General features: G+C 39.2%; 1 protein-coding gene across 20 annotated transcripts in view; it reads right to left on the bottom strand.

The window, feature by feature from the left end:
- The window catches only part of Sipa1l1 (signal induced proliferation associated 1 like 1), a 383,338-nt gene that overhangs the window by 28,435 nt on the left and 328,595 nt on the right, over window positions 1-26,308 (bottom strand). For 15 of the 20 annotated variants that reach the window (XM_087195342.1, XM_013067449.3, XM_087195344.1 and 12 more), the window contains 5 exons: window positions 17,641-17,787; window positions 13,159-13,283; window positions 10,885-10,947; window positions 10,332-10,450; window positions 7,014-7,456 (listed from right to left, as the gene is read on the bottom strand). In XM_087195342.1, coding sequence (XP_087051468.1) covers window positions 7,014-7,456; window positions 10,332-10,450; window positions 10,885-10,947; window positions 13,159-13,283; window positions 17,641-17,787 — 897 coding nt within the window. The remainder of the gene's footprint in view (window positions 1-7,013; window positions 7,457-10,331; window positions 10,451-10,884; window positions 10,948-13,158; window positions 13,284-17,640; window positions 17,788-26,308) is intronic. The other 5 variants (XM_013067452.3, XM_087195347.1, XM_087195348.1 and 2 more) reach the window with 3 other exon arrangements.

The following is a 26,308-nucleotide window of genomic DNA, read 5'->3' as shown; positions in this document are numbered from 1 at the left end:
GGGATTTAGCTCAGTGGTTTCGCCGCCTGCTGCGCAAGCGCAAGGACCCGAGTTCGATCCCCGGTACCAAAGAAAAGAAAAAAAACCAAAACCCAAAAACTATAGGGCACTTTCCCTTTCCTAAAAGTAGAACCATCTTGGATTGTTTGGCCATTCCAGGACATACACTTTGAACATGAAGAGAGGACACACACATAATACTGCATATAAAAAGGGGATAAGGTGCAAGAGGGTAACCAAAATTTTGCAACAGTCTGTTCAAACTTCTCATCTTGACTTGATGTTCAAAGAAAACCATGAACTGTAAATGTGCTGCAACTGGTTATTTTACATTCCCAGACATGGTGAAACTTTATAGGAGGGGATGACTAATCTGCAAAAGTGATGCTACTCACACTGGGTGCCTTCCTGTTGGCTTTGCGAAGGGAGGAACCACCTGGGCTTAGGGGGTGGGGCACAGATGTCATCAATCAAAGCCCTAAGTGCCAAACCTATGAGGGCCAGGGAAACCATTCTGAATTTCTGTATCATCACTGAAACCACCCCTTCTTACAGAAAAACATCTGCTTGCCACAGGCTGTGCTATCAAAAGCTGTTGAAGGGAACACTCAGAGCCATCTACTATTCAGGAATGGCATGAAGAGATGGGTTTTAGACAGGCAAGGCCTGCTATGGATGATGTTTTCAGGAGGGAGAAAGTAGCAATTAGTCACCTGACAAATGGCTATGGCAAAATCTGGGCCAAGGCTGAATGTTGGCTTAATATCAAGGGGAGGGCAGCTGATCAGGTCTTGTGATTGCTTGTACAAATAACAAGCATTTGGGTGACAGCTAATGGGGAGAATAATGATTAAGGAGGACTCCTTCCACTGTGTTCAACACTATCCAGTTCTATCCTATATCCAATACGGGGCTCCACCATTTAGGAGGGCTTCCGGAGACACTAATTCCAAAGCCCCAGGAAAACAAACAAGTGAAGTAGGGATGATTAAGCTGACAAGGGGATATTCAAATGACTGCAGTAAAGAAAACTGTCCATCTATAAGAAGCAGATATTTTGTAAGCACAAAGGCATATTGGTACATAAAGGAAATGAGTGGCTACATATATGCAGCAGGAGAGAGGCTATAGAGATCACTGTGGGCCACAACTGTGTAGGTCTGCAATGCTAAAGTATTTAATAAGGCGCTAACAAGGTATCTGTTAACATTATCATTTAACTGGGCATAGCTGAGACAGGTGTCATGTCCAAGTTTAGCATCTAGAAAGGATAAAGAAAAGGCAAGCTTGAGAACAGAAAATGATTATAGGATGAAACATAAAAGAACAGATATAGGAGCTGTGAGAGATACATGCTTGTTGAAGGAAAAGTAGATAGCTGCTTAAGGTAGGTGATGAACAGCTTAAAAAGGAAACCACAAGTCTTTTGTCTTAGAAGGACATTTATAGGTAGTAATACATTTGATAACCTTTTTTATTTTTAACAGAAACAGCCATTTAGCAGGCAGGGCCAGGTACTAGATTACAGATAAAGGTCCAGCTTGGTGAATGGGTCTGGTTGGCCCATAGTGGAACAAAGACATGGGCTTGATCTCAGGCTCCAAATCTGTCTTCCCTAAATTTCCCTCTGACCTTGCCTAAAGGTGAAGGAGTGCAACAATATTTCTCTGCTTTTCTTTTTTCAAATGACCACCTTGGTTGGGGATTTAGCTCAGTGGCACTGCACCTGCCTTGCAAGCACAAGGTCCTGAGTTCAATCCCAGGTACACCAAAAAAACAAAAAAAAAAACCACCTTATATTTAGTGATCCAAATAGAGTAACTAGGATAAGGCAAGTGGAGCCAACCACATCTTTTCATAATCTTAAAAGATGAAAAATTATCTTCATGATTAGAAAAGACTTTTCAAAGAAAAACTCTTTATTTTCTCTTAATTGTATGCCTAAGCTGCATTTAAGAGGTTGGGACAAAATGTTGAACAAAGAGAAAACTTGTGATATACTGAAATCACACAGAAAGGTTGTAGAATCTCTCAAGATTATTATCTTTACTCCCTCCCTTTAAATAAAGCAGTCGCACAAATTTTCATCCTCATAGGATGTTTGAAGTAAGGCATAAGACAAAGAATAGACACTGGCTGGGGATTTAGTTCAGTGGCATCACGCCTGCTTTGCAAGCACAAGGTCCTGAGTTTGATCCCTGGTACAAAAAAAAAAAAGACTCTGGGTGGGTATTTTCCAAATTTCTTTTGGCCTTATGACTCATGAACATTTGGAAAGTTTAGGCTGATCATCTGTTATGGCTTGTGTCTAGATATCCCCTCAAAGCCTCAAGTGGTCATAGGTAGGGTTTTTCAGAGGTGGCTGGATCTAGAGTGTGTGATGCTGGGATCAAGGATATATTATTACTGAATTAGTCCACTGATTGGTTTGGCATAGTTCTGGATAGGATTAAGGGTGCCTCGCCCTGGGAAGGAATATAAGGGACAGAAAGAGGGTCATTGCTTGTTGCCTGCTTGCTGCCTTCTGCCTGCCCTGCCTTGCCATGAACTGTTTCTTTTCTGCAATGCCCCTCTGCCATGCCACCTCCCTTGGAGCCAGCCAACTATGGACTGAAACCTCTATGAATTGTGAGCCAAATAAACCTTTCCTCCTTTAACTTTGGGTGTTGGATATTTTGTCTTAGCAATGAGAAAAGTAACTAAGACACTATTTCAATCAAGCAAAAGGATTAGACGCAAAAGGAACAGTGTTGGTGAGCTCTGCACCAAGAATGTGTGGCTTAACAAAGGACTCATTTCTCAACATTCACTTGAAATTTCAACCACAGTGGTTCTATTTTTAAGTCTTTGAATTAATAAAAGTAAGGTTCCCAATAAAATAACCACCCACTCCCATAAGCTGGAGAAAGTTCAGTAAGATAGCTTAGGCCATAGCACCTGGTGTTCTGCTGTACAAAAGCAGAATAAAATAAAATTCTGAATGTTCATTATTTGCAGGGCCACAAAGCAAAAATCAACCAGGTCGAGGCAAATAGAGACAATCTGCCATCATTTAAGAGAAGTTCTGGGTTTGGAATTTTAAAGGTTGCACTGTGAAATTCTGAATTAGTCCATAATATTTAGAAAAATATTATTTTTATCTTAAAAGAATGCACAATAATAGGAGCAACTAATTGCCAATTGAAAAAAATCTCAGACAGAAAAGATTTAGAGAAATGGTACAGATAAAGATAACTGAATAATTTCTCAAAGGAAAGCAGGCAAATGTTTTATATATATAAGATGCCAAAGAGGATAAAGAGAACAAAATTTAAACACAGCACCTCTAATACACACATAAAGGCATACACAGATAACCCAGTATGCTGTAGAAGCCTGGGGCCTTCCTTAATGTTCAATGTAAATTACACAAGCCCTTTTCATCTCCCAAGAAACATGATTTTCTGGCTTAAACGGCTGCCTTATTAGGTTAACCAGAAAAAGCTCATTCATGAATTGACCTGTACTGACAATTATGGGCAGGAATTTCTCTTGTGTTTAACCAGCCCCTCTAGTGAACATCAGATATTGACCAACATATATGCAGATCCTAACTGATATTTGCATATAAAGTATCATTAATTCTTCCTTGTTATATTTTGCAGATTTTCAAAACCTTTAATAGAAGTGACTTTACTAAAAGTTTGTGCTATAAAAGGACTTTGAGTACATTTTATACCAAAAATATATATAAAAGCACTAGAGCACCAAGCAAACATTGATATGTCTATACAATGAGTTCTGAAATGCAATAGTGGTTGTCTAAAAGGAATAAGGAGTTGAAGATTTATGTGACTCTTGAATTCACTAGTAGGGACCTTGAGTCATTAAGCAAAAAGTGGGATCATGAAGGAAGAAGCACTGAGCACCAGCTGACTGCACTCTTGGTGCACACATGATAAACCGGCTGTACTAGATGGCAGTAAAAATGGGCATGTGATTTTCTAAGTGGGCACTAACAGGCTATAGGGCTGGGAGAAAACCTGAGGGAAGTACAATGAAGGGAGTTTTAAGACAATTAGAATTTAATGTGGATGGGGAGAGGTCTCGACACCAAAATAAGTCAGGTTGGAATGTTACAGAGGAGATGTGCATGTCCAAGCACAAGATGGGTTCTTAGCTTTATAAAGGGTGGTTTTCAATCTAGTCCTTGAATCACACAGAACACTAGTCTGCAGGATGAGAACCCTTTATACAAACTGAGAAGGTCTCTGTTTGTAGGAGGTCTTTGCTTGTAACTGCCGTGCTTACTGTCAAAGCCAGAACTGTGAAAAAAATGAATGTTTTAAAAATATATTAAAATTAGAATGATCTTCATTTTTACATTTGCCATGTCTTTTTTTTGTTGTTGTTGAGTGGCTCACTTTGACATCTGAAAATGAAATTAAAATCTCTCCTTAGACTTCCAAGCTCTATAGAAAACATATCTATATTCTAATTAATAGACTTTTCTAATTGTAGAAAGTTATTAGTACATATGGCTTCTCTTAGGGCTGTTATATTTGGGTGTCACTATGTGATTACCAACCTGCATTAAAGCAGTTCTCACCAGGTGCTATGGAGAAACCTGCATAGTCATTAACGGGGAGACTGCAGGACGGGGCGCTGGGGGGGGGGTAGGGACAGCGCAGCCAGAAATATGCAGTGGAACTTAATCACTGTAATTTAGATTTTGTCATCGAGTCCCAGGTACAAGCTCTTTTATGCACTGTCAAGAGATCTCCACATTAATTGCTGTTCCTGTCTTTTGAGGACACAAACACTCTAATTTGCTGCGATTTTACTTTCTCTAGCAATGTGCACTTGATGGCTAAGTCTGCTTTTCCTCCAGCAAAGGAAGGCTGCAAAAGCTCTGATTATCCAACTCACTCTGCCAAGATCAACAGAGTGAAGTTAGAAAGCATCCCTGTTTACCAGAGTATAGAAAAGAATGTGACTCAACCCTTTGGTGGGTGGGAGGCTCTGCCACCCTCCCTGAAAGGCCACATTCTTCTCTTCTCCAGTAAGTTTGACTTTCAATAGGAGAGTTATTTCTAAGTGAAGATTTCAATGATTTTGCATGGCTCATTTGAGGCAGAAAATTTAGATAATCTGAGGCTGAGTCAGCACATTTAGATAATGCAAACCCAGGTGTCTGTCTGGGGGACTCTGTAATTCCCCTGGACTTCTCAGATAATGGCATAGCTGTGCCTCAGCATTAGGGGTCCAGCTCTTTTCAACCTTCCTTCACAATGATGACATTCTAGACATAGCCTTGCTAACTGACTTTGTTGCCATCATGTTAGATGGGAGAGATCTCTTCAGATGGAATTCGATTTTTTTTTTTTTTTTGGAATTCCATTTTTAAGTAAAGGTACTCCCTTTTCAAAATGAGGAACTGAAAGACATGAGTCCAGTTAAACCTAGAAACTATAGACAAATCATTCTCATGTGAAAAATCCTATAGTTAAGGGGACAGTGCGATGCGCCCAAACCAGAAAGCAAGTGTCATAATTCTGTGCCATGTGATTCTGTATCTATACAATGTTGTGCTATTACGGCATTTGATGCCCCATTTTCCATTCTGTTTCGAACACATCCTTTATCCCATTTGAGTCAAATACTATTTCCTAAATAGTGGAAGGGTACTTGGATGTTGGGTACTGAAAATACTAACACTACTTTCCCAAATTCATTTTTGCTTGGGTTTTCAGACCAACTGCAGCCTTAAAAAAACAAAACAAACAAAAACAAAAAACAAACCCAGGTCCTTCACACTAAGCTATATCTCCATCCCTTTTTATTTTGAGACAAGGTTTTACTAAATTGCTCGGGTGAGACTTGAACTTGTGACCTGCCTGCTTCAGCATCCCAGAGTGCTAGGATTAAAGGCATTTGCCATTGTGCCCAGCAAACAAAACCATTTCAAAATCTGGAACTTGAGAGTGGTAAATGGAAACAAAACTCATGAAATGCTTCCTAACACAGGGCCTGGAATTTTAAAAGGGTAGTTTAAAAATCTTATCAGTAAGAATACATACAATAAGGAGAACAAGGATCATGTAACTGATCAAGTTTAACCCAAATTAAGTAGAGGAGGTCTTTTCTCATTAAGATTATCAGGAATTTACTAAAAGATTGTGCACTTAGCTCCCACTTGAAAAATATAAAGCTAAATTGAGTTTCTATTATTTTTCTGTAGGGCATAATAAGGGATCGCAAGACCCATAATAATAAAATACAGATGGTGCCACATTAAGTTATTAGTAACTGACAACAGAGATAAAAAAAGAAACTACCACAGAGACTAAGAGGCCTAAAAAGATAGTAATGGTATGCTTTGTCCTTAAAAGAATGAATTTTATCATACTTTGGATTCTAGAGGAAATGAATAATAGTATTTTGCTTAGTGGAGAGATCACCAAGGATACAAGAGAATGTGTAGCTTTCAGTTCTGAGAGGTAGATGGGATGTACTAATTTTAGCTACACTTTCTTATTGGACACCTCCTACCCTTAACAATCACTGTCAAGAGTTAACTAAGAAAAATTACCATTCAAGCACTGGCTAAGTGACCTCAGAGATGTAGCAGAAAGGATATTCTGTTAGGAAAGGACCCTTTCTTTTAAAATTAAGATCAAGATTTTTAAAAATATCTTCAAGACCGTCCCAATTTATATTCTCTAGGTGAAAACCAAAATTATGAAATTATAAAACTCTTTAATTTCAGAATGCAAATAGGAAAAATTTTTTAAATCTAATTTTATAAAGAATAAATCTGCAAATTTTTCTCATAGTTTAAAATAATGGATTAATATTTTAGGACTTTTTGCTGGCAAATAACTGGAATAAATATGTAAAAATAAAGTCTTTAAAAATACATAAAAATCTGCTTGTCTATCAGAGAACAGTGCTAGATACACATCACTATATTTGCACTAAGCACAGTCCAGCATGGGGAGGCCAGGAAACGGGACAGTGTGGAGGGTGGTTACCTGGTATGGGAAGCAGCATCGTTGATACTGAAAGTGCTGTTCTCCCTGGTCAGAGGGCTCGAGCCACCTTGGCTCTTGCTGTGGATGTCCAGGCTCAGTGAGGACTCTGTTTTCCGGTCCATGCCGTGGCTCTCTGTCTCTAAAGTCCGATCTACCATGGACAGTACTTCACTGGAGCTATGCCACAAGGGTGCCACTTTCTCCTTGCCTGGCCCCGAGCGAGGCGATGAGGTGGCAGCCCCCAGGGAGGCAGAGCTGCTGTGGCTGGGGCCATAGGAGGTGGTATCGATGCCACTGTCAGCTGAGGTTCCCTGCAGATAGTTATAGCTGTTGAGTTCAGATTCTGTGCGGTCTCCATCGTACCACTTCTCGTCACTGTGGGCACTCGATGCATTGCTGGAGAGGGTATTGCTACTGGAGTGGCTCGAGTAGTGGCTATCAGACTGCAAGGGAAGCATGGTTTACTTAAGTGTAAGGTACTGCTCCCTAAACTCCTGGAAAAAGCAACACTGTGACACATGTTGTAGTTACAGAGGGAGGTCTAAAGGTACAAGAGCTCCAATAATGGTAAGTCAAAGTAAGATAAGTGATGTTCGGGAAAACCTCTGTAATTCTTTTCCATTCAGGCAGGTGTGTCCATGGCAGGGAGTATAGGAAACTTTAAGAATTCATTTTTCATTGTTTGACTTATGCTAAAATCAAAAGTTTTTAGACCATTTTAATCAGAAAAATTCTAAACCGTCATTGAAGTCTTTAATATCTTAAAATAGAAAGGAAATGACATTTGCAAAGGCCTTATAATTAGAAAGTGTGCTTGATTCTGAAAGCCCTCCTGTTCAGAATAGATAGAAGGCTGGATGTAAGACCTATTAAGTCTGAGAACTCTCCTATTCCTTCCCCAATTAGTGTCTATGTAGGAGAGAGCTTTCTAACAAGTGCTCAGAGATGTCAAGATAATCCAGTGGGAAAATGGAGAGAGGATGAGACTTATCAATAAATGGTGTCAAGACAACTGGATATTCACATACAAAAAAGAATAAAGTAGGATCCTTATTATATAGAAAAACTCAAAGAACCAAAGATCTAAAAGTAAGTCTCTGTGACCCTCAGTTATGTGGTTTCTTAGATACAGCATTAAAAGCACAAGGAACAAAAGAAAAAAGATAAACTGGGCTTGATCAAAATTAAAACCTTTTATGTTTCAAATAACCCCATTAAAAATGGCCAAAGATGTGAAAAGACATTTTTCTTCAAAGAAGATATGCAAACATCCAACAAGCACATGAATGGATGCTCACTATCATTAGTCATTAGGCTACCACTTTACACACACTACAATGGCTGTTAGCAAAATGGCAGACAGAAAGGAGGCTGGTATTGTTGGGAATGTAATAGCTGCTGTGGGAAAAGAGCTGCAGTTACTTGGTATATAACCAATCGATATGAGAATGTTTACACAAAAACTTGCATGTGTATGTTTAAGGCAGTATTACAGCAGCCAAAAAGTAGAAACCAAATGACCATCAATTGATAACAGATTAGGAATAGTACATATCCACACAATGGAATATTGTTCAGCTATGAAAAGGAATGAATACAGATTCATGCTACAACATGGACGAATATTAAAAACATTATATTCGCCAACAGAAGCCAGAAATTTTGTTTCCATTTATGCAAAATGTCCAGAAAGAGGTACATCCACAGAGACAGAAAGTAGTGCTAAAAGGAAAGGGAAGTAGGAGGTGACTGCAGGGCTCTTTCAGGGGCTGATGAAAATGTTCTGGAATTAGGTCATGGTGCTGACTGCACAAATCTGTGAACATACTGAAACTATTGTTTGGTTTTTTTTTTTGGTACTGGGGATCAAACTCAGGTCCTTGCGCTTGCAAGGCAGGTGGCGGAACCACTGAGCTAAATCCTCGGCCCTAAAACTGTTAAATTGTATGTTGTTCTTTTAAAAAAGAACATAGTGTTTACCAAAGAAATGTTGAAAGATATCTGAATGAAATAGTGTTTTAAATTAGAGAGGGCAGGAAGTCTAGACACGTCCTGGAGATAAACAGGAGATAAGGAATTGTGTCCGTGCATCTTTTGGTGGAGGAAGGAGTATGCTCTTTACTGGCCAAGGTGAGGGGCAGGAGGATGACACATCAGGTTCACCTCAAAGTAAAACATCTCTTCCCCTTAAAAAGAATCAATCTGTTATTTACTGGTGTAACTAATTTTTCTCAGTAACAGTTTATAAAGTGGCATTATGAAGCCTTCATTTACTTTTAATGGGACAGAACTTCATTAGGTTTGCCCCTGTGCTGTCAGTTTGGAGCACCCAGCCATATATGGTTGCTGGGCCCTTTAAATGTGGCTGATCCAAACTGAGACCTACTGAATGTGTCAAGTAATGTGAAGATTCCTGTAGAGATGATGTGGACCTCAGGCATAATCAGAAAATTTTTACTAGCCACAAGTCAAAAACAGGTGAAATCAATTCTAACATTTTATCCCAATCCATCTCAAAGTATTATTTTACTATATAATCAATATAAACCTTAATGAGGGAGGGGAAATTCATACTGATTGGGGTAATCTATCATTTACAAGTAGAACAGTGACAATATCACATTTCCTTAGTAAATCTCTTCACAGAGTACAAAGTTAGGCTTAGGCTGTACATTTTTTAGCTTCAATGTTCATTTCTCCAGAACAAAACTTATATGAGCCTGTCACTGAAAGCGCTCTCAGCATCTTACAGTGAATACAGAATGGAGTATTTCCCCATTCCATCAAATGACCTGAATGTAAATATACATTCTAGTGAAGAGACAGACCAGGGAAACTGGCTGCATTTCAAAAGGGAGAGAAAGACTGTATTCCCAATTATATCTCTAAGTGATAAGGAATCGTGGGTTATTACATTAAAAGCACAATGTGTGTAGCTGTGGAGGACAAGAAAGAGGAGGGGCAGTTGTAAGGGAACCTGTCTATTCCCTTGGCTGATGCTCCAACTGTTTCTCGTGCTCACAATTGCATAAGCAAATAAAATCTCTTTCTAGTACATTTCTATTCCTGACATTTTAGGACTGTTTTTGATTAAAACAGACAACTTTCCATTCAGATCTGTAGGTGTGCAAGGGCATATCAATGAGGTTATAATTTACTTCAAAAGCAACTTCAGGGCCACGGCAGCAGGAATTCCAAGGCTATCCATGACTTTTTGATCACGTCGAGCAAAGAGCAGAATAGACTTGTCCTCTTTTCACACTGCAGGAAGTATACTATTAGGAATGCATTATTTCTGTAAGTTTATAGTTAACTTACATGTCCTTGTTTGTTTGGAGACAAATGAATCACCGGATCCTGCCGCATTAATCTCCCACTGGGGCTCTCTCGGAAAGCTGGCAGTACCTTTGATACTGCTGGGAGATGGCATGTAGGCTCTGGAATACAGCACAGGACATTATGGTGCAGGTACTGAACAGATACAAGCACATGTTGACAAATGGAGGTGGCGTGCCATTGCATCTTTCAGTTCACTCACCAGCCAACTCTGAATCTCAGCAGGAAGCTTAAGAGCCTACACAATAGACAGCATGTCAGAAACTAGGTGGCTGATGGACAAAGCTTGCAGCTGGTGACAGTGTGTCATATCATACACATTAGCAGAGCCAAGTACCACCAAACCAAAGGCCATGAACAATGCAGCAACATTTGGAATCAACTTTTGGTTTGGGGGGAAAGTTTAGAATACATGGATTAAATTTATGAAATTCATTCATTGCAAGGTGTGGCTAACCTAGCTCAGTCTACGTTACCTACACAGGCATGGATGCAATCACATGTTACTTACCATGACACTTTCGAAATATTTTACCTGTATATTCATGCTGCTCGAGGACAAAAGAATTGAAATCCTGAGGTCCTCTATAACTGTAAGCTAAGCACAACAGAAAAGACACACAGCAACTAGTTTACTTAAAACAATTGCTTCCTTTTGGACTCGAAACTGGTGTTCAAGATAGGATTCCAAAAGTGAGATTAGTGATTTAGCCTCTAACATACCTACATCTAAGAACAAGAATTCTGGGCTCTGTGACATTCTTCCCACCATGTAGAGGACCAGGCAGCCTACCCCTTGAGTCTGACTCTCAATCATTTCCAAGAACAGAGAGGCAGAAAAGCAAATGTTTGCAGAGATGAGCGAGCCAGCTAAGCAAGCAAAACTGCACTGTCAGTAGGGGACCAGTTTACAACACAATGATGTATAAAGACAAGTGGGCCTGTCTAACATAAGAATCTCCTAAACATTCTCCATCCATGCAAGCCATTAGAGAAATTCATTCCTACAAATTGAATGTAGAAAGGTCAACCCTTCCTACATTCAGTATCATGTAATGAATAATAAAAAATAAAAATTATTTTTCTTGAATTCTCCCTAGGCTGGCTTATATCAACTAAGCCCTGGACTCTGTCAATTAGGAAAGGCTGGGTAATTCTCCTGGAATGCTGGGAGACCAAAAATTATGAAAATTTATTTTAGCATTTTATTCAAAGCCTTAGATGTTGAGTGGAGAAAGGCTACCACCTGGACTTCCCATACCGCAGAGTAAAAGGCTTCTTGGAGCAGGCTCTAGGGCTGCCTTAAAAAAAAGCATGCCTTAAAAGGATGAAAAATGTGTTCTAGAGCTTTATCAATATTCATTGTAGGGCCTTACCTATTAAGAGTGGAAAGCTACTAAACAAAAGTAGATGCAAGGAAAAAAGAGTAGAGAGAGGGTTGTGTGAGAATGACTACGGTTCTCAGATGAACCTTATAATTACCCTTCCCAGGGCTTCTTCCCATCCCTCTGTGACTTTCCATGAGCAGGAAGTACGACACTGCACACTGCATAAAGGGCTTGCTGGCAGCTTTTTCAAAGCCTACACTTGGAGCCAGAAAGAGCCGCTAAAGAAGGGATCCTTTTCACATGTGTCGTTACCATCTCAACAGTATCAAAACATATGGGATTAAAAACATTCTGTCAAGAGCAGAAAGGCAGATCAGAATATGCTCAGGTTTTCTGTGTTGGGGTGGGTGGGTAAGAGTGAGGAATGACAGATGGCTTCAATAACAAGGCACATCTCGCTGAAGTTACTGGAACAAAGCATATCCTCAGATCTAAGAATTACATTTCTCTCCCTCAACTCCTGCCTCATCTCTGTTCCCTCCTGTGCTCATGGTTAGTGCATTTACTTGGGTACAGTCACTGATTCAGGACAAAACCATGAATCTGAAGAGAATATAAAATGATGGGTCTTTGCCTTAAAAGTGTATCTTTTTCATCTCTGAAATTTACATCTTTTTAAAAATCTCATATTGATAGTAATGCTTGTAGATATAATACAGAGGGGAGGAAAACCCAACCTAGTAGACTACGTCCTTGGTGTATTAACGATATTGATGCCAAATCCCTGATGTGATGTGTTGAAACTTAACCTTGTTTCATATCAAAACCTTATTGTATCAACTACTGCTCTGGTGTCATTACAGAACAACACACACACACACACACACACACACACATAGATGAGGGAGGACTGTGCACCTGAAATCCTAATAAGGGCTGACTAAAGCAAATCTTCAATCCAGCTGTTTTACACTGCTAACACGATTCCTTAGTTGATAGTTTAATAATGGACTGGAAGGAATTACAGAAATGCACAGAGAGGAAGGAGCATCTACTATGCTACAGCTGTGACTAAGTCGCTGTATTTCTTCCTACTTTGTACACAGTTTTGCTTTTTTTTTAACTTGACATTAAAATACTAAGAAATCTATCAAGGCAGTATACAGTAATAAGGGAGAACGAATGTACTTAGGATACAGGTGGTTGGTTAGGCTGGGATTTTACACTTGGTGTTGAATAAAATTCCTGTGTTCTATCTGCTTTAAATTGGGGGCCACTTAGAACCCCGTGACTTTTCTCACAGGTGACTTTTCTTATCTGTTGCTTTCACTTATATATTATCTGACAGAAACTTAATTCTAATGCATACTTATCAGCTAGGGTTGTCTTTTATAATACAATGCTCCCATAACATCATCAATAGGTAGTCAAAGTCATTTTGTCATAAAAGCCTTTGTTTTTTGTAAAAATAAGCTGCTTACCCATCTGATCAGCAATGCTGTCCTCGCTTCTTTGCCAGCTGGGTGTGGACTTTCCACTGCCACCAATATCTGCCTGGGTGTTTTGTCTGTCAATGGAGGCTGGGGACCTTCGGCTCACTCCAAACCTGTGGCAATTCCCCCAAACAAAGACAAAGACAGTATCAGGGACCCCACCCATGAGGGGAAGGGTATTCTGGGTGATGCCGATGACAGGTACTACCAGTTTTTGCTTCCATGTCTATACATGTACACATCCTTGGGCACGAGTGCATGGATGTGGAAGTGTGTGCACTGTGGTCAATATGAATCAGCCTGGTCAGAGAGGTATGAATGCTACATTTACCAGCTGTTAACATGGGCAGGGGGCATTAGGATTGAGCTATCCTAAGACAGGTAGAATAAAAAGTAAAAATCTTCATACTCAGGTAGCCAAGCTCAGACTCTCATTCACAGCTAAAGGAAAAATTTGACAATCTAAATACCTCATATGTATCTTTGAAATGGTATATTGTTGAGGTTTGCTTCTCAACTCAGTAATTTACAAAATCATTAAGTCATTCATTTCTTTAAAAATGTATTTTCTGAGCACTTGCTCTGTGGTCTGAAAGACAGACTGTGGTCATCTGTATTAAATAGAAACCACTTTCAAAATGTATGAATTTTAAATTGCCTTTGGGAAGGGCAATTAGGAAATAGGAAAGCCTGCACAATAAAGGTGATTGCCAATTTTTGGAAAGAAATTTAGCTATCTAGTGAGCCATTATTTCCCCCCCACCCCGAGTAAAAATATATGCTTAATTAAAAGCATATGCTTTGATAAGCATTATCAGCAAAATAAGTCCTAAGCCCAGAAATAAGGGATAGAGTATAGAATTCAAACATTTATGTAGGAAATTTGCTACTTTATGTGTGGTTCCTAGTGAACTTCTGCGTGACCTACACAATAAAGGACTAAGTAGGGCCTTGTGTCAACAGATCCATGTGATGAATATCTTAGCTGCTATAGGCTGATAACCACAGGGGCAGGACCAGGCGAGTGGTATACTAGAAAGAAGATTAGGAGTAGAAAGACTTGGAGCCATGCTCCAACTCCATTACCCTATGTGACTGAACAAAGTCACTGGACTTTTGTCTTAATTTCCTTATGTGCAATACGACAATTCCATCATAGGGCTTTTAGGAGAAAAAAAATATATAAAGCATTTGAAAAACAGAAGGCTACAAAATATGTATTTTAATAAAATATTTATTATGGGGCCAGGGATTTAGCTCAGTGGTTTCGCTGCCTGCTGCACAAGTGCAAGGACCCGACTTTGATCCCTGGTACCAAAAAAAAAAAAATTTTATTATGTAATTTCCCCAGTTGTTTTGACACAAATGCTGTTCATTTACATGTGCAATCACAAGGCTCACTAAGCCTATGGACACTGTCATTATTAGAAACAAAAATCTTTTTTCTTGATTTTTTGAGGTGAGGGTCTTGCTGTGTAGTCCAGGTTGCCCTTGAACTTGCAGTAATCCTCCTGCCTCAGCCTCTGAGTGCTGGGATTACAGGCACGCACCACCACACCCAGCCTTAGACACAAAAAATTTGATCTATGGAAAACTTTAGTGAAAGTACTTAGAAAAAAATTCACAAGTATGCTTTTTGCTACCTCCTCCCTAAGCAGGGTTTTTGTTTCGTTCAGAAGAGTGAGTTGAACAAACCCTGAGCTTATTATCTTATTCTAAATCTGTACTAAATTGGAACTTTTTGAAAAAGCCCGAGACTCAAGGTAAAAATGGATTCTAATCTTGCTCTCGTTTTATAGTAGCAGTGGAAACTAATGACACCTTATTAAATCTCTGAATTTAAAGCTAAATTTTCTAGCTATGTGTTTTTAAATAAACGACAAGGCAAAGCTGATTTAAACTTTGCCTTGAAAAACATTTTGACCTGGTGAACTCATAATTTCAGTATTCACACATACACCCCAGGTATTAGGTATAAAAAGATACTGTCCTCGAGCTCAGACAAAACTTGTTCTAAATTTTACATAGTGCATCTTTTTGAGGAGCTTAATTGCACCTCTGTTTGAAGGAGCATCTATGTACAGTATAGTTTCAGAGTCACAGGCACAATTTGCAGGAGGTTGAGAGCAATCATTTGGCTGACACAAGACATGTGTTCAGTAACCGAGTGCTTGGCCTCATGAGACAGTCCACTACCCTCCAGGTAGACTGACGGTTCTGAAAGGTCTAATAATGGACTGGATCTCTACTTCTGTGACTTTCTTTCACTGGTCTCAGCCTCTAACCCCTCATCTAAGTGTTGGAAGAAAGCTGCCTTGGTGTCCTCACCTAAGCGATTCTCATCTTCAGTCTGTATGTACTGGTATGCTGTTCACACTTGGTCTCCAAGCTCCTCCCTTTGGCTTGCTTTGCCATGACAACATTCCTCAAAATCTCTAAAGTGCACGGCTCAACAATCAATCTCCAAGCTGAGTAGAGAAAAGGCTTTTTTCTATTAAAGACAGGATCTCACTACATACAGTTTAGGCTGGCCTAGGCTGGCCTCACACTCATGGCAATCCTCCTGCCTCAGCCTGAGTGCTCATATTACAGGTGTGCACCACCACGCCTGGCTAGACTCTGGGTTTTTAAACAGTGCTGTTTTTTTCATTACCTCTCATTTCTGCACCAAGCTTGTACAGGTGTCTTTTTTCCTCCATTCAAATAGAGGAGGTATTATTAATGTCCCTATTAAATTCCACCCAACTAATTTTGATAGTGTGTTTTCAATATTCTGGACCAGGCAATAGGTATGCACATGTCATACAGACACAGATGCTGAGCGCACTGCAGTGGAAGGAGGACACCAACGTAGTATGTTACATTCGTGAGCAACCACTGTGCGCCAACTTGTTGTTATGAGGTCATACAAGTGGGCAGCAGGGCACAGCATTTTGGCTTTGCTATGAACTTGTACATATACATTTTTACTGGGGTAGGTTGTACAGAAGATGGCAATTCCAGAATTAAATCTAACCTCTGAGCAACATATGTGAGTCATCAGAGAGTGAACCACTCTCTCCTGCCTCATTAGTATATGCAAAACTGCTTGGGATCCATGGAAAAATACTGTAACACTATCTTCTTATAGAAGATCGCTCAAAGTGAAAAAGATATTGTGTAGCATGGTCTACAGTACCAGGTAACCTCACAAATGATTCAAAAACCCTCAATACCACCTATGGTAGAGATTTACTCATTGAACATCCAATTATCACCTCATTAATAAAAATTGAACAACATGGACACTACAATCATGCTTTTAATATCCATACTCACCAAAACATTCATGTTCTAATTTTTTGATATACATTAGAAGTATATCAAAGACAGAAGAAAACCTTTTCTTTTTTTGGTTAGCTCATTTATATTTTAGTGCTGTGCTAATACTGAAGTTGTGGTGAATTCTTTGTTTTGAAAGCAACCCAGCCTGTTAAAATCTAATTTAAAGCAAGAATTAATTAATTGGGTTTGTGATGCGGTACAATAATATGCAATTCATAAACTTTTGCAGGGATTCATGAACAAAAGCTAGAATCTTTCCCCCAATTGTTACTGAAGCAATTAAAATAAGAAATGTGCATTTTAGACAGGCTACTAAGGCAGTCCTTGGGGAGACAGTGTTGTGAGGAAAGCATATCTTATAGAGCTTTTATTACCTAGTTTCTGCTAACATAAACATATAATAACAACAAAATCATACTTAATGCCTATAAAAACGAACAAAATACTATACATAAGAAGTATCCTTTATGAGAGTATTATCAGTAAACTCACTTATTTCGTGACATTGTGAAATGTCAAAGTAATCAAACCACGTGTCCATTTGTTAAAAATATATTTTGGGAAAATATAAAATAGAAACATTGATTTCAGGAACATTTCACATTTGATTTTCAAAATGGTTCTTCTCAGGTTCCCCATGGAGAACCTTAGCCGGACGTCTCTGATGGCTTTTCTACTTTTCCTCAGAGCAAAGGCTGCTTGCATGTGCCAGGTAATGTTCTGTTGCTAATTACTTCCTAGCTTCAGACATTGCAATCTTTTATATTCCTTAGAATGGCCTCTAAAATCATGTACATTTTGGGTTTTTTTAAGATACTGGGGATCAAACTGTGGGCCTTGTGCATGTTAGGCAAGTGCCCCACCACTGAACTATATCCCCAGTCTACTCTGTAAATTTTGTAAATTACAAAAGGAAGAAATTAGGTATGTTTGGGTACTTGTAGAGTGTAGAGAATGGAAAACTTCTTTAGAAGTGGTTTGAACCAGCCATGAAAACATTTTTCTATGTGGAATATTAGCCACATTTTCCCTGTTGTTTGTCAATTAATCAGGGCTGGCTGAATGAAAATCATTTTACAAGTGTGCACATGAAAGACTGTGATGTCAACAGAGACCATGCACAACAAGGACAATCAGCATACCTACCCTTCGGGCATGGACTTTTGTCTGTAAGTGCCCCCTCCAGAGCCGGTCTCACTGGATGAAGACAGGTTGCTAGGGGAGTTACGACACTGGGATCTTGCTAAAGCCATGGATGAGACTGTCACATAGATGTCGGAACCAGGAGACAGGCTGCATGTGCAAAACAAAAATACAAAGTCAACAATTCAAAGGGAAAATCCCAAGGCAATCCATGATGGATATCATATAAATGTGACAAATGCAGTAACTTCACGGAGACTGTGAAAATGAAGCCAGCTGGAATCCTACAAAAGAAATTTCCCCATAAAACTACTCTCTAGGGGAACAGCCGGAAAACTACCTTGAAAGGGGGGTGGGGTGGGGTGTGTTAAAAAATAAAGGGGTAAAAAGGAAGTAGAAAACATGTATCTTCCAAAAGCTATCAGAATTCAATTGGTTGAATTGCTTATGCAGTTTCCTAGTATGACAGAGCAGAGGATAACTGAACCCAAGTGACATTAACACAGCAATTAATTCCAATTTCTCACACCAGTCATCCTAGAGTATATAAGCATAGTGAGACCCAGACATTTTTGTATTCTTGCTTTCCAATTTTATTCCAAGTTTAAAATGAATATTGAGACTGCTGTAGTACTGTATTTATAAGTTCGGTTGATGGTAGCATCTCCACATAAGAACCTGCATGAAAAAAATGCACAGAATTGGAGTTGTTGAATTTATTAGAATTACTGAATTTATATCATTTCACAATAGAGATGATGATGGTCCCTAATATATTTGTTTCTAAATCTAAAAGGATCTTTTACTCAGCCAACTGTTGGTGGTTAAGGTAGAAACCAGAGCTTTGTGGTCAGGACAGATTTTATTCCTGCTGCTTTGTCAAACAATATTTTAAAAGCATATGCTGACACAAATCTCTTGCCTCCTATAGCAGGACAGGTCAGTTCCATTCAATAGCTGAGGAAGTGTGAAATCTAAGTCACTTAGGAGGAATCTGTCATACTAAGCCAGGCTTCTGGATTCTAAATCCACTGCATTCTATACAGAACTCTTGTGACCCCTCAAAGAAGATGGGCTTTCTTTTCTTAATAAGACAGTTTGCAATGGATCGCCATGGTCAGATGACTTTCTACAGAAAGCTGTCTAAACTCAAGCAACTCAGTTACTTGGAACAGAACCTAGTTCACTGGAACAAGGAAGGCCATTCCCATAATAAGCCTTTGCACCTCTGTAGCAAGGCTTATTATAATGGGGTTTTCAGACATGAGAATCTGACAGAAGGGATAACAGTATCACATTGAGAAGCTTTGCTAATGAATAAAGAATAAGGATAAATACTAAGAAGTATAATCCCCAGTTTATCTATGCCCACGAGGCAAACTCAGTTGAGAGCCCAGAGTTCTCTCCGGATATCTCCTAGACATCTTTATACAATATCTTCACCAGCAATTCCAATCAAACCTCTTAAAACTAACAGGGTTTCCCCATGTCTCAATGCTCCAAACCAGTCCTTCCTATATTTTTCAGGTCAAGCTAAACATCTTGAAGCCATTTCTTCCTCCTTTTGTTCTCATCTTTCAGAGTCAGTTGGCCTAATTAAGTTCAACTACTGTTTTCTGAACACAAACTGTGTCTTAGGCACCCTGGGTGCTGGTCTTGAAAACACAAAGACAAAAAAGATATCTGGTCTCCAACCTGCTGATTTTCCTCTCAGTTCTGTCATCCCTAGCCTGTAAACAGTCCTCTAACTGGGTCTATCCTCCTAGGTTCTCTCCATTTCCTTCCTCCAAAACTCCCTGCCATTTCTTTCCACCAAATCATCCAACTCTAAAGTCCAAATTTTCCCTTTGCCTACAGGATAGAGAACCAAATTCCCTGGTTCCATCTTCAAGGGCTTGAGTCACCCACCTAACACCACCTTCATCTCCACCCCGAGCCACCCCCCTGCATCTATGTCTTAGGCAGGTTGACTCAAGACTCCCACCACAGTCAGACCTTCACCTGTCTTGCTCCTCTGCCTGGAATGGTTCCTCTTTCCTAGTCACATGACCCCTCCTCCCGTGTCCAATTCCAACATCGTATCTCTGAATTCACAGAACAGAGCCTCCTTAAATCCTGTACCATCACAGCATATCCTATAGGAAGGTTAGTTTTGTTTTGTCTTTTGTACGGTCCTTGCGCTTGCATAGCAGGCGGGGAAACCACTGAGCTAAATCCCCGGCCCAAATCCATGTTTTTTGAAAGACGGGAAAAGCCCTGTTAGAAGTGTATCCAATGAGGAACAGAAGGGGATTCTGAACAAGAGCCCCTACAGTTCCATCAGATGCCCAAGCCAGAAGTGACTGATCACTCATAATAATGTGCTAAAATCTGTTGAGTAATTTACTAAAGACAATTATAACAAAATCAATATGCTTTCTTAAACTCAGGAAACAAGGATGGAGTTAGAGGTGGCAGAATTATGTCATAAAATCAATTTGTGCATACCATCAATCTTACAAATAATGAGAGCTTACTAACCATGCCAGCACTAAGTATGAAACAGGACAAGTAAAATGCTCTTGGGATACTAGTCTTTGGGGACTGTGATAAGTTCAGAAAGAAGGCAGACTTTATCAGTTTCTCTCATCATTGCCAGCAATCTTTTTTTGTAGTTAAAATCGGTTATATGCTTTTTTCATGTGATAGTTGCAGTTTGAAATCATTAACTTTCACAGATGTCTGAGATACTTGCTTTTGTGTTCCACCATTAAGTTCAGTCAGAGTTGATCCCACAACTGTGTCTGCTTCTTTAATCATCGCAAATCCTGATACTATTAAGGACTCTGAGAAATGCTCAGTCTGCTCCACAGCCCCTACTGAGAATTCCAAATCCTGGAGTGAATTTTGGTAATGTATTTTGATAGGTGAAAGATCAAGATATTTATCTGGATTTCATAAAAAGTATGTCTTATTGGTGCAGGGAAAGATTTTATGAACAAAACCTCAGTTGCCCGTGAACTAGCAAAAACAACAAGGGGGATCTCTTCTTAGTAAAAAGCTTCTGCACAGCAAGAGAAACCACCAGCAATGTGAAGAGACAACCCACAATGTGGGAAAAAATATTCACCTGCTCTTCCTTAGACAAAGGTCTACTATCTTGAATCTATAATGAACTTAAAAAGATCAGACCTCCCAAATTTAAAGACCCAATCCGAAAATGGGCATCTGAAAGGAACAGACATTTCTCAGACAAAGAAGTAGAAATAGCAAATAAACACATGAAAAAATGTTCAACATCACTGGTCATTCAAGAGATGCAAATCAAAACAACGCTGAGATTCCACTTCACTCCAGAAAGAATGGGTGCTATCATGAAATCCACCAATAACAAATGCTGGTGGGGGTGTGGGGAAAGAGGAACCCTGCTCCACTGCTAGTGGAGTCTACTGGTGCAACCACTGTGGAAATCAGTATGGAGATACCTCAAAGAACTAGGACTGGAAGTCCCATTTGACCCAGCTATTGCCCTGCTGGGTATCTTCCCCAAAGAATTAAAAGAATCATACTACAGAGCTATATGTGCAACCATGTTCATAGCAGCACAATTTGTAATAGCTACAACTTGGAAACAGCTCAAATGCCCACCAGCTGGAGACTGAATAAAGAAAATGTGGCTTTTTAAATAAAATGGAGTACTACTCAGCCATAAAAAATGAGAAACTGGAGACATACAGCTAAATGGATGCACACTGAGGCAATACTCTTAAGTGAAATAAATAGGACACACATGTATAAATACTGAATAGTTTCTCTAGTGTGAGAAACTGAAAGTGTAAATAAGGACTAAATGCATAATAGGTAATGTGAAACAGGAAGAAAAGGGGCAAAGGGGAAGGAAGTGGGAGGGCTAGGGAAAAGGATAGAAGGGAGTGGGATTAATATGAGGAAATGGAAAAATAGGAACAAAATCTTTGTAAATAGGGAGAAATGGAGGGGTTGAAGGGGAGGGCTGGGCAAGGGTGAAAAGTAAGAACCAAGAGAGACTATGTAAAGGTGCAAATTTGCAATGATGAATGTCATTATATTGTATACCTAAAATGTACCAATGATTAGAATGAATAACTGATAATGTGAAATAGGAAAAGGTCCAAAGGGGTAGGGGAAATGGGAGGGGCAGGGAAAAGGAAAGAAGGAAAAGGAAAAATGAGAAATGGAAACAGAGTCTTTGTAAATAGGGAAGGGTGGAGGGGATGAAGGGAGGGCTAGGAATGGGGAAAAAATAAGAACCAAAATGCATCATGTAAAGGTACAAGTTCCCAATGAGAAATGTAAATGTGTTGTATAGCTAAAATGTACCAATGAAAGAATTTTTAAAAAGTATGTCTTTATACTCTTTTCCATTAAGAAATCTCCTAAATTTATCACAGTGAAGTAACTGAAAGGAGACTGGAGTAGAAGAGGAAATGGGTGGAATGTTACAAAAAGCAAAAACAAAACCAAAAAAAACTAAGGATTGAGGAATGGCATAAATCCAAACGCAACAAGATACTATATTCCATTCTGCCTTCAGAGTTTAGCTGTTATATGCATCTAATATAGAACTACAGATAGTTTCATTTTGTAGCTGCTTTGGTTTTCTTACTACAAAGAGGAAGAAGGTGTTAAAGAAAAGGGGGGGGGGGAGAAATGGCAGTAGTAGAATGTGAAGACTACTGGGGCCAGTGCAACATCCCGAGGCCTGGACATTTTCAGTTTCTTCTGGATAAACAAATCATGGCAATGAATTATATTTATGAGCACGATAAAATGTTTATGCTTTGAAGAGGAAGTAAAAACATAATTCCTTAAGAAAAGTCAAGATGTAACTTTAATATCTGTCTTTAGAGCTTGCGATCCTTACCCTATTCAAAATGTGTATGAAACTAAAATATCTCATGCTACTTCTCAACCTCAACTCTTTTATTTGGCAAATGTAACAGAAAATTCTAATTGGTTACTGGAGTTATTCTAAAGTTAAAAAAAAAAAAAAAAAAAAAGCATTTCCAGAAGGCTGGCATTCATTCCTATCCCCTTTTTGGATTAATGTAACTCAATAGTAGCTTTGTTTTCTGACTTTCACACACAGAACTCACATACAGCAACTAATGGAATGCCACCCAAATGTTTTTATGGCTCGAGATGCATGTATGGTGGGCAAAGAAATATTCAGAATTAGCCCTTATTCTTGTGACATATTACTTCACTATTCTTTTTAAACACTCTGGATTTTGCACTTGACACAGATATTTGGGAACAGACCTATTAAGGGAGTAGAAGGTGCTGGGAATGCACTTCAGCAGAGACTGAACAAGGCTAATTGTTACTGGAAGTTGGCCTAGTTGCTTCCTTGCCACTCTGAAGAGGTCCTCTGAGAACTGGGAAACCAGAGGCTGACCTGAACCTATCTGTCCTGTCCCCACCTCACAAGTGTAATCTGTTTTAAGGGATGCTGTGTCCAGAGACTTCAGAGCAAGAGCAGGCTCACAAAGAGTCTTCTCTTCTAAAATAAATCCAGGTCTTTCTGGTCTATTCTTTAAAAAAAAAAAAAAAAAAAAAAAAAAAGAGTCACTTTGCAATGTAAACTGGCCTTGAACTCATTATGTAGCCCAAGGCTGGCCTCAAACTCACGGTGATCCTTTTGCCTCAGCCTCCTGAGTACTGGGATTACAGGCATATGTGACCACGCCAAGCTTCTGCTCTGGTCTTAACGGGCCCCAAACATCTGCTATTAATGAGAATGAAGATTAATACCTCTTTAAACTGCTGAGCTCTTTCAATTTTGTTGACTATAAGCAATAATCTTTTTACAGAACAATTGGTGGCTGTCAGAAAGGAATTTCCTACACCTTTTAGCATTAATTTCAGAAGATTCTCTCCCCTACATTTTAAAATTTTACTCAAGAAATAGGGAAAAACTTTTAAAATAACCGAGACTATATTGTCTGGGACTCTCCTACTCCCTCCCTACTGAAATAAAACATTAGTTTTTAAAAATTTTTATTTTATCAACACAGCAGCTGAAATCTCATGATCATCAGCACCAACAGACAATATGTCCATAGTTTGCAGGACCACTTGTAAAGCCAGCTTTTCATTTATATGCAATACAATTCGCTGCAAAGAAAGCAAAGACTTGAAGGAGCTGGACATTTAGGAAAAGATGGTCTAAGACCAGTATCAGCTCCTCATTTTTCCAGCAATATTTTCATTTTAGAATTAAAAAGCTGTCAAAAAATATTCCAGATTTCTAATAAAATAACCCCTGCCCCTTCATCCCTTCCCTATCATAAATTAACCTACCGGGACTACAGAGATAGTGTTAACAGTAGCAGACTTAGTAAACCTGATTATTCCAGGATTACTCCTGATTATTCCTGTGACTGATTACAGTTTATCAATCTCTGAGTAAGGAATTCTCAGTGTCCATAGTTAATGTTAAAACAGTTTTCCGAGTATTTAGGATTAATTACACTTTTATTTCCTATTTTTGACTCCAAAGTGACAGTATTGCTTAGATGTGTCCAAGGAGATAAGGCCCCAGTAACCCAACTGCAAACAGAGAAATGATGGTAAAAACAATTGAGAGGGTTTCAAATAGCAGCAATGACTGACAAATTAGATACTCAAGTCCATAATTAAGCACAGCACTTTACCATGACTTAGTAATTAAAATGCTATTCACCCAGGGAACAGGACCAAGTTAAAGTACTCTGCCTTCATCAGTGCATATCAAGCAGGAGATTTGCAGAATTATTTTTTTAAAATTCCCTTAAAATGATACAAGGTCATGTACTGTGAGTGCTCTATCCAGAACACAGTTTGAACAAGTTATGTTCGCGTAACTCATCCCTCTATCTTTCATGTCTTCCTATTGTATGCTTCGTGACCAGAACTACCACTAACATCTGATCTGACAATCTACACCTTTTATTCACCTCGATCTGGAAATCCTGTCAATGAGGAACCTTCTATGACATCGTCCATTTACAACAAGGAAGAACTCTCTAGTGCAACTGGGACAATGAGGCATTTACCACATCAAAATAAATGGATCATCACTTCACAGCTGCTGGCAAGCTGTGAGAAGTTCACAGCCTGGCATGTCATGGGTGTCTCTTGAGATGAGTCAGTTTTATATCTAAGGGTGATTGTGAAGGACAGAAAATAAAAATGATTGCAAACAGGACCAGCTACTTAATTTGTGGGACTCAGAACATGAGGAAAATGTGCAAACAGTACTCCAAATCTCAGATGACTGCAGAGCATTAAGGCAAACATGAGTGTCTGTACCACTGCATCAATTCCAGGCCCAAGAAGCTGATCCTGTTTGCAAGTCTAACTGGACACCCCTCACATGTTCATTCTGCTCATGTTTAGTTAGGGTCCTCTGTGTGTAAAGCATTCTGACTGAGATGGGCGCTCTGGAGTCAGAAGGCCTCATGCTATTTTCAGTTCTACCACTAACTGTAGCTCCGACCTTGCACAAATTATTTCATTTCTCAATCACCAGGCACCCTTATAATAAACAGGACAAACAACAACCAACAGGGCTGTTGGGAGGATGAACTGAGAAAACTCACACAAAGGACTTTGAATAGAGCTTGGCAGAAAATATGAACTCAGTAACAGTCACCTATAATTTTCAGGTAAAACACAGATAGCTATGAGAGGTTAGCACAAATAAGAGTGTAGAGGGTCTCAGCCAGTATCAGTAAGATCTAGTTAGGAAAACTAGGGAAAAGAAAGCTTCATGAAGGAAATGCATTGGAGATTTAGCTTGTACAAGACCAAGGACATTCACTAAAGTCAGGTTACTAAGAACACAAGAATGTGAAAGGTTTATGTCACCACCCACAGTGGCATGTCAGGCTCGAGCACTGGGCACACGTGGGAGACTGATGAAGACCATGACTGGAAGGCGAGTAGGGACTGCTGGGTGAACCCTTGTACGGTTAGCTGAGGAAACTGACTTCATCCGTAAGGCAACAGAGAAGCACGGCAAGCTCTGAGGCAGAGCAGAGGGTTAGAGCTGATCCTGTAAACCTGGGTCAAAAAGCATAACAAATACTCAAATACCCAGCTCCCTTTGCCAAGGTGTAAGAACTGGTAAAATAAAGTCTAAAATTTGAGCAACATGTATATATGTAAGAATTGATTAGTCTGTCACAAATATTAATCTTTTATTAGTACTGCCCTCCACTAATATTCAAAAACATTTTGGGAAATGTCACAACCAAATCTTTTGGTAAGAAGCCAAGTGGTTCTTAGGCATGCTAAGATTTTAAAGACTGGAAGAAACAAAATAAATTTATTCTCTTATCCTATTACACAAACAGAAATGATAGAACTAGAAGGTGAAATTCAGCATGCCATGCTGGCCTTTGTTCAGAGTTCGCCTGTGTGTGCTAAATGGTCTCCAGGACCCTTTCTCTTCCTTACAACCAACCCAAATAGACACCACAATCTACCTTCCTTCCCACAGAGACTTCTACCAGTACAAATAAATACTCCTGGATTTCAGAGATTTTGAGTTATGCAATAAAATTCAAACTAGTATAATCAAGTACTTAATGCACAGCTGTGCTGGAAACAAAAAAATCATTTCTTATGTCAAAAAACTGATCTTGGTATTAAGAGAAAATAACCTATT

The sequence above is a fragment of the Heterocephalus glaber genome, unplaced genomic scaffold (assembly GCF_053883595.1).
Source record: "Heterocephalus glaber isolate CG9 unplaced genomic scaffold, H.glaber_assembly_v1.0 deba00001608, whole genome shotgun sequence".
In the NCBI taxonomy this organism is placed as follows: domain Eukaryota; kingdom Metazoa; phylum Chordata; class Mammalia; order Rodentia; family Bathyergidae; genus Heterocephalus; species Heterocephalus glaber.
The sequence above is the reverse complement of the archived record's forward strand: the minus strand, read 5'-3'. Positions and strand labels throughout refer to the sequence as shown.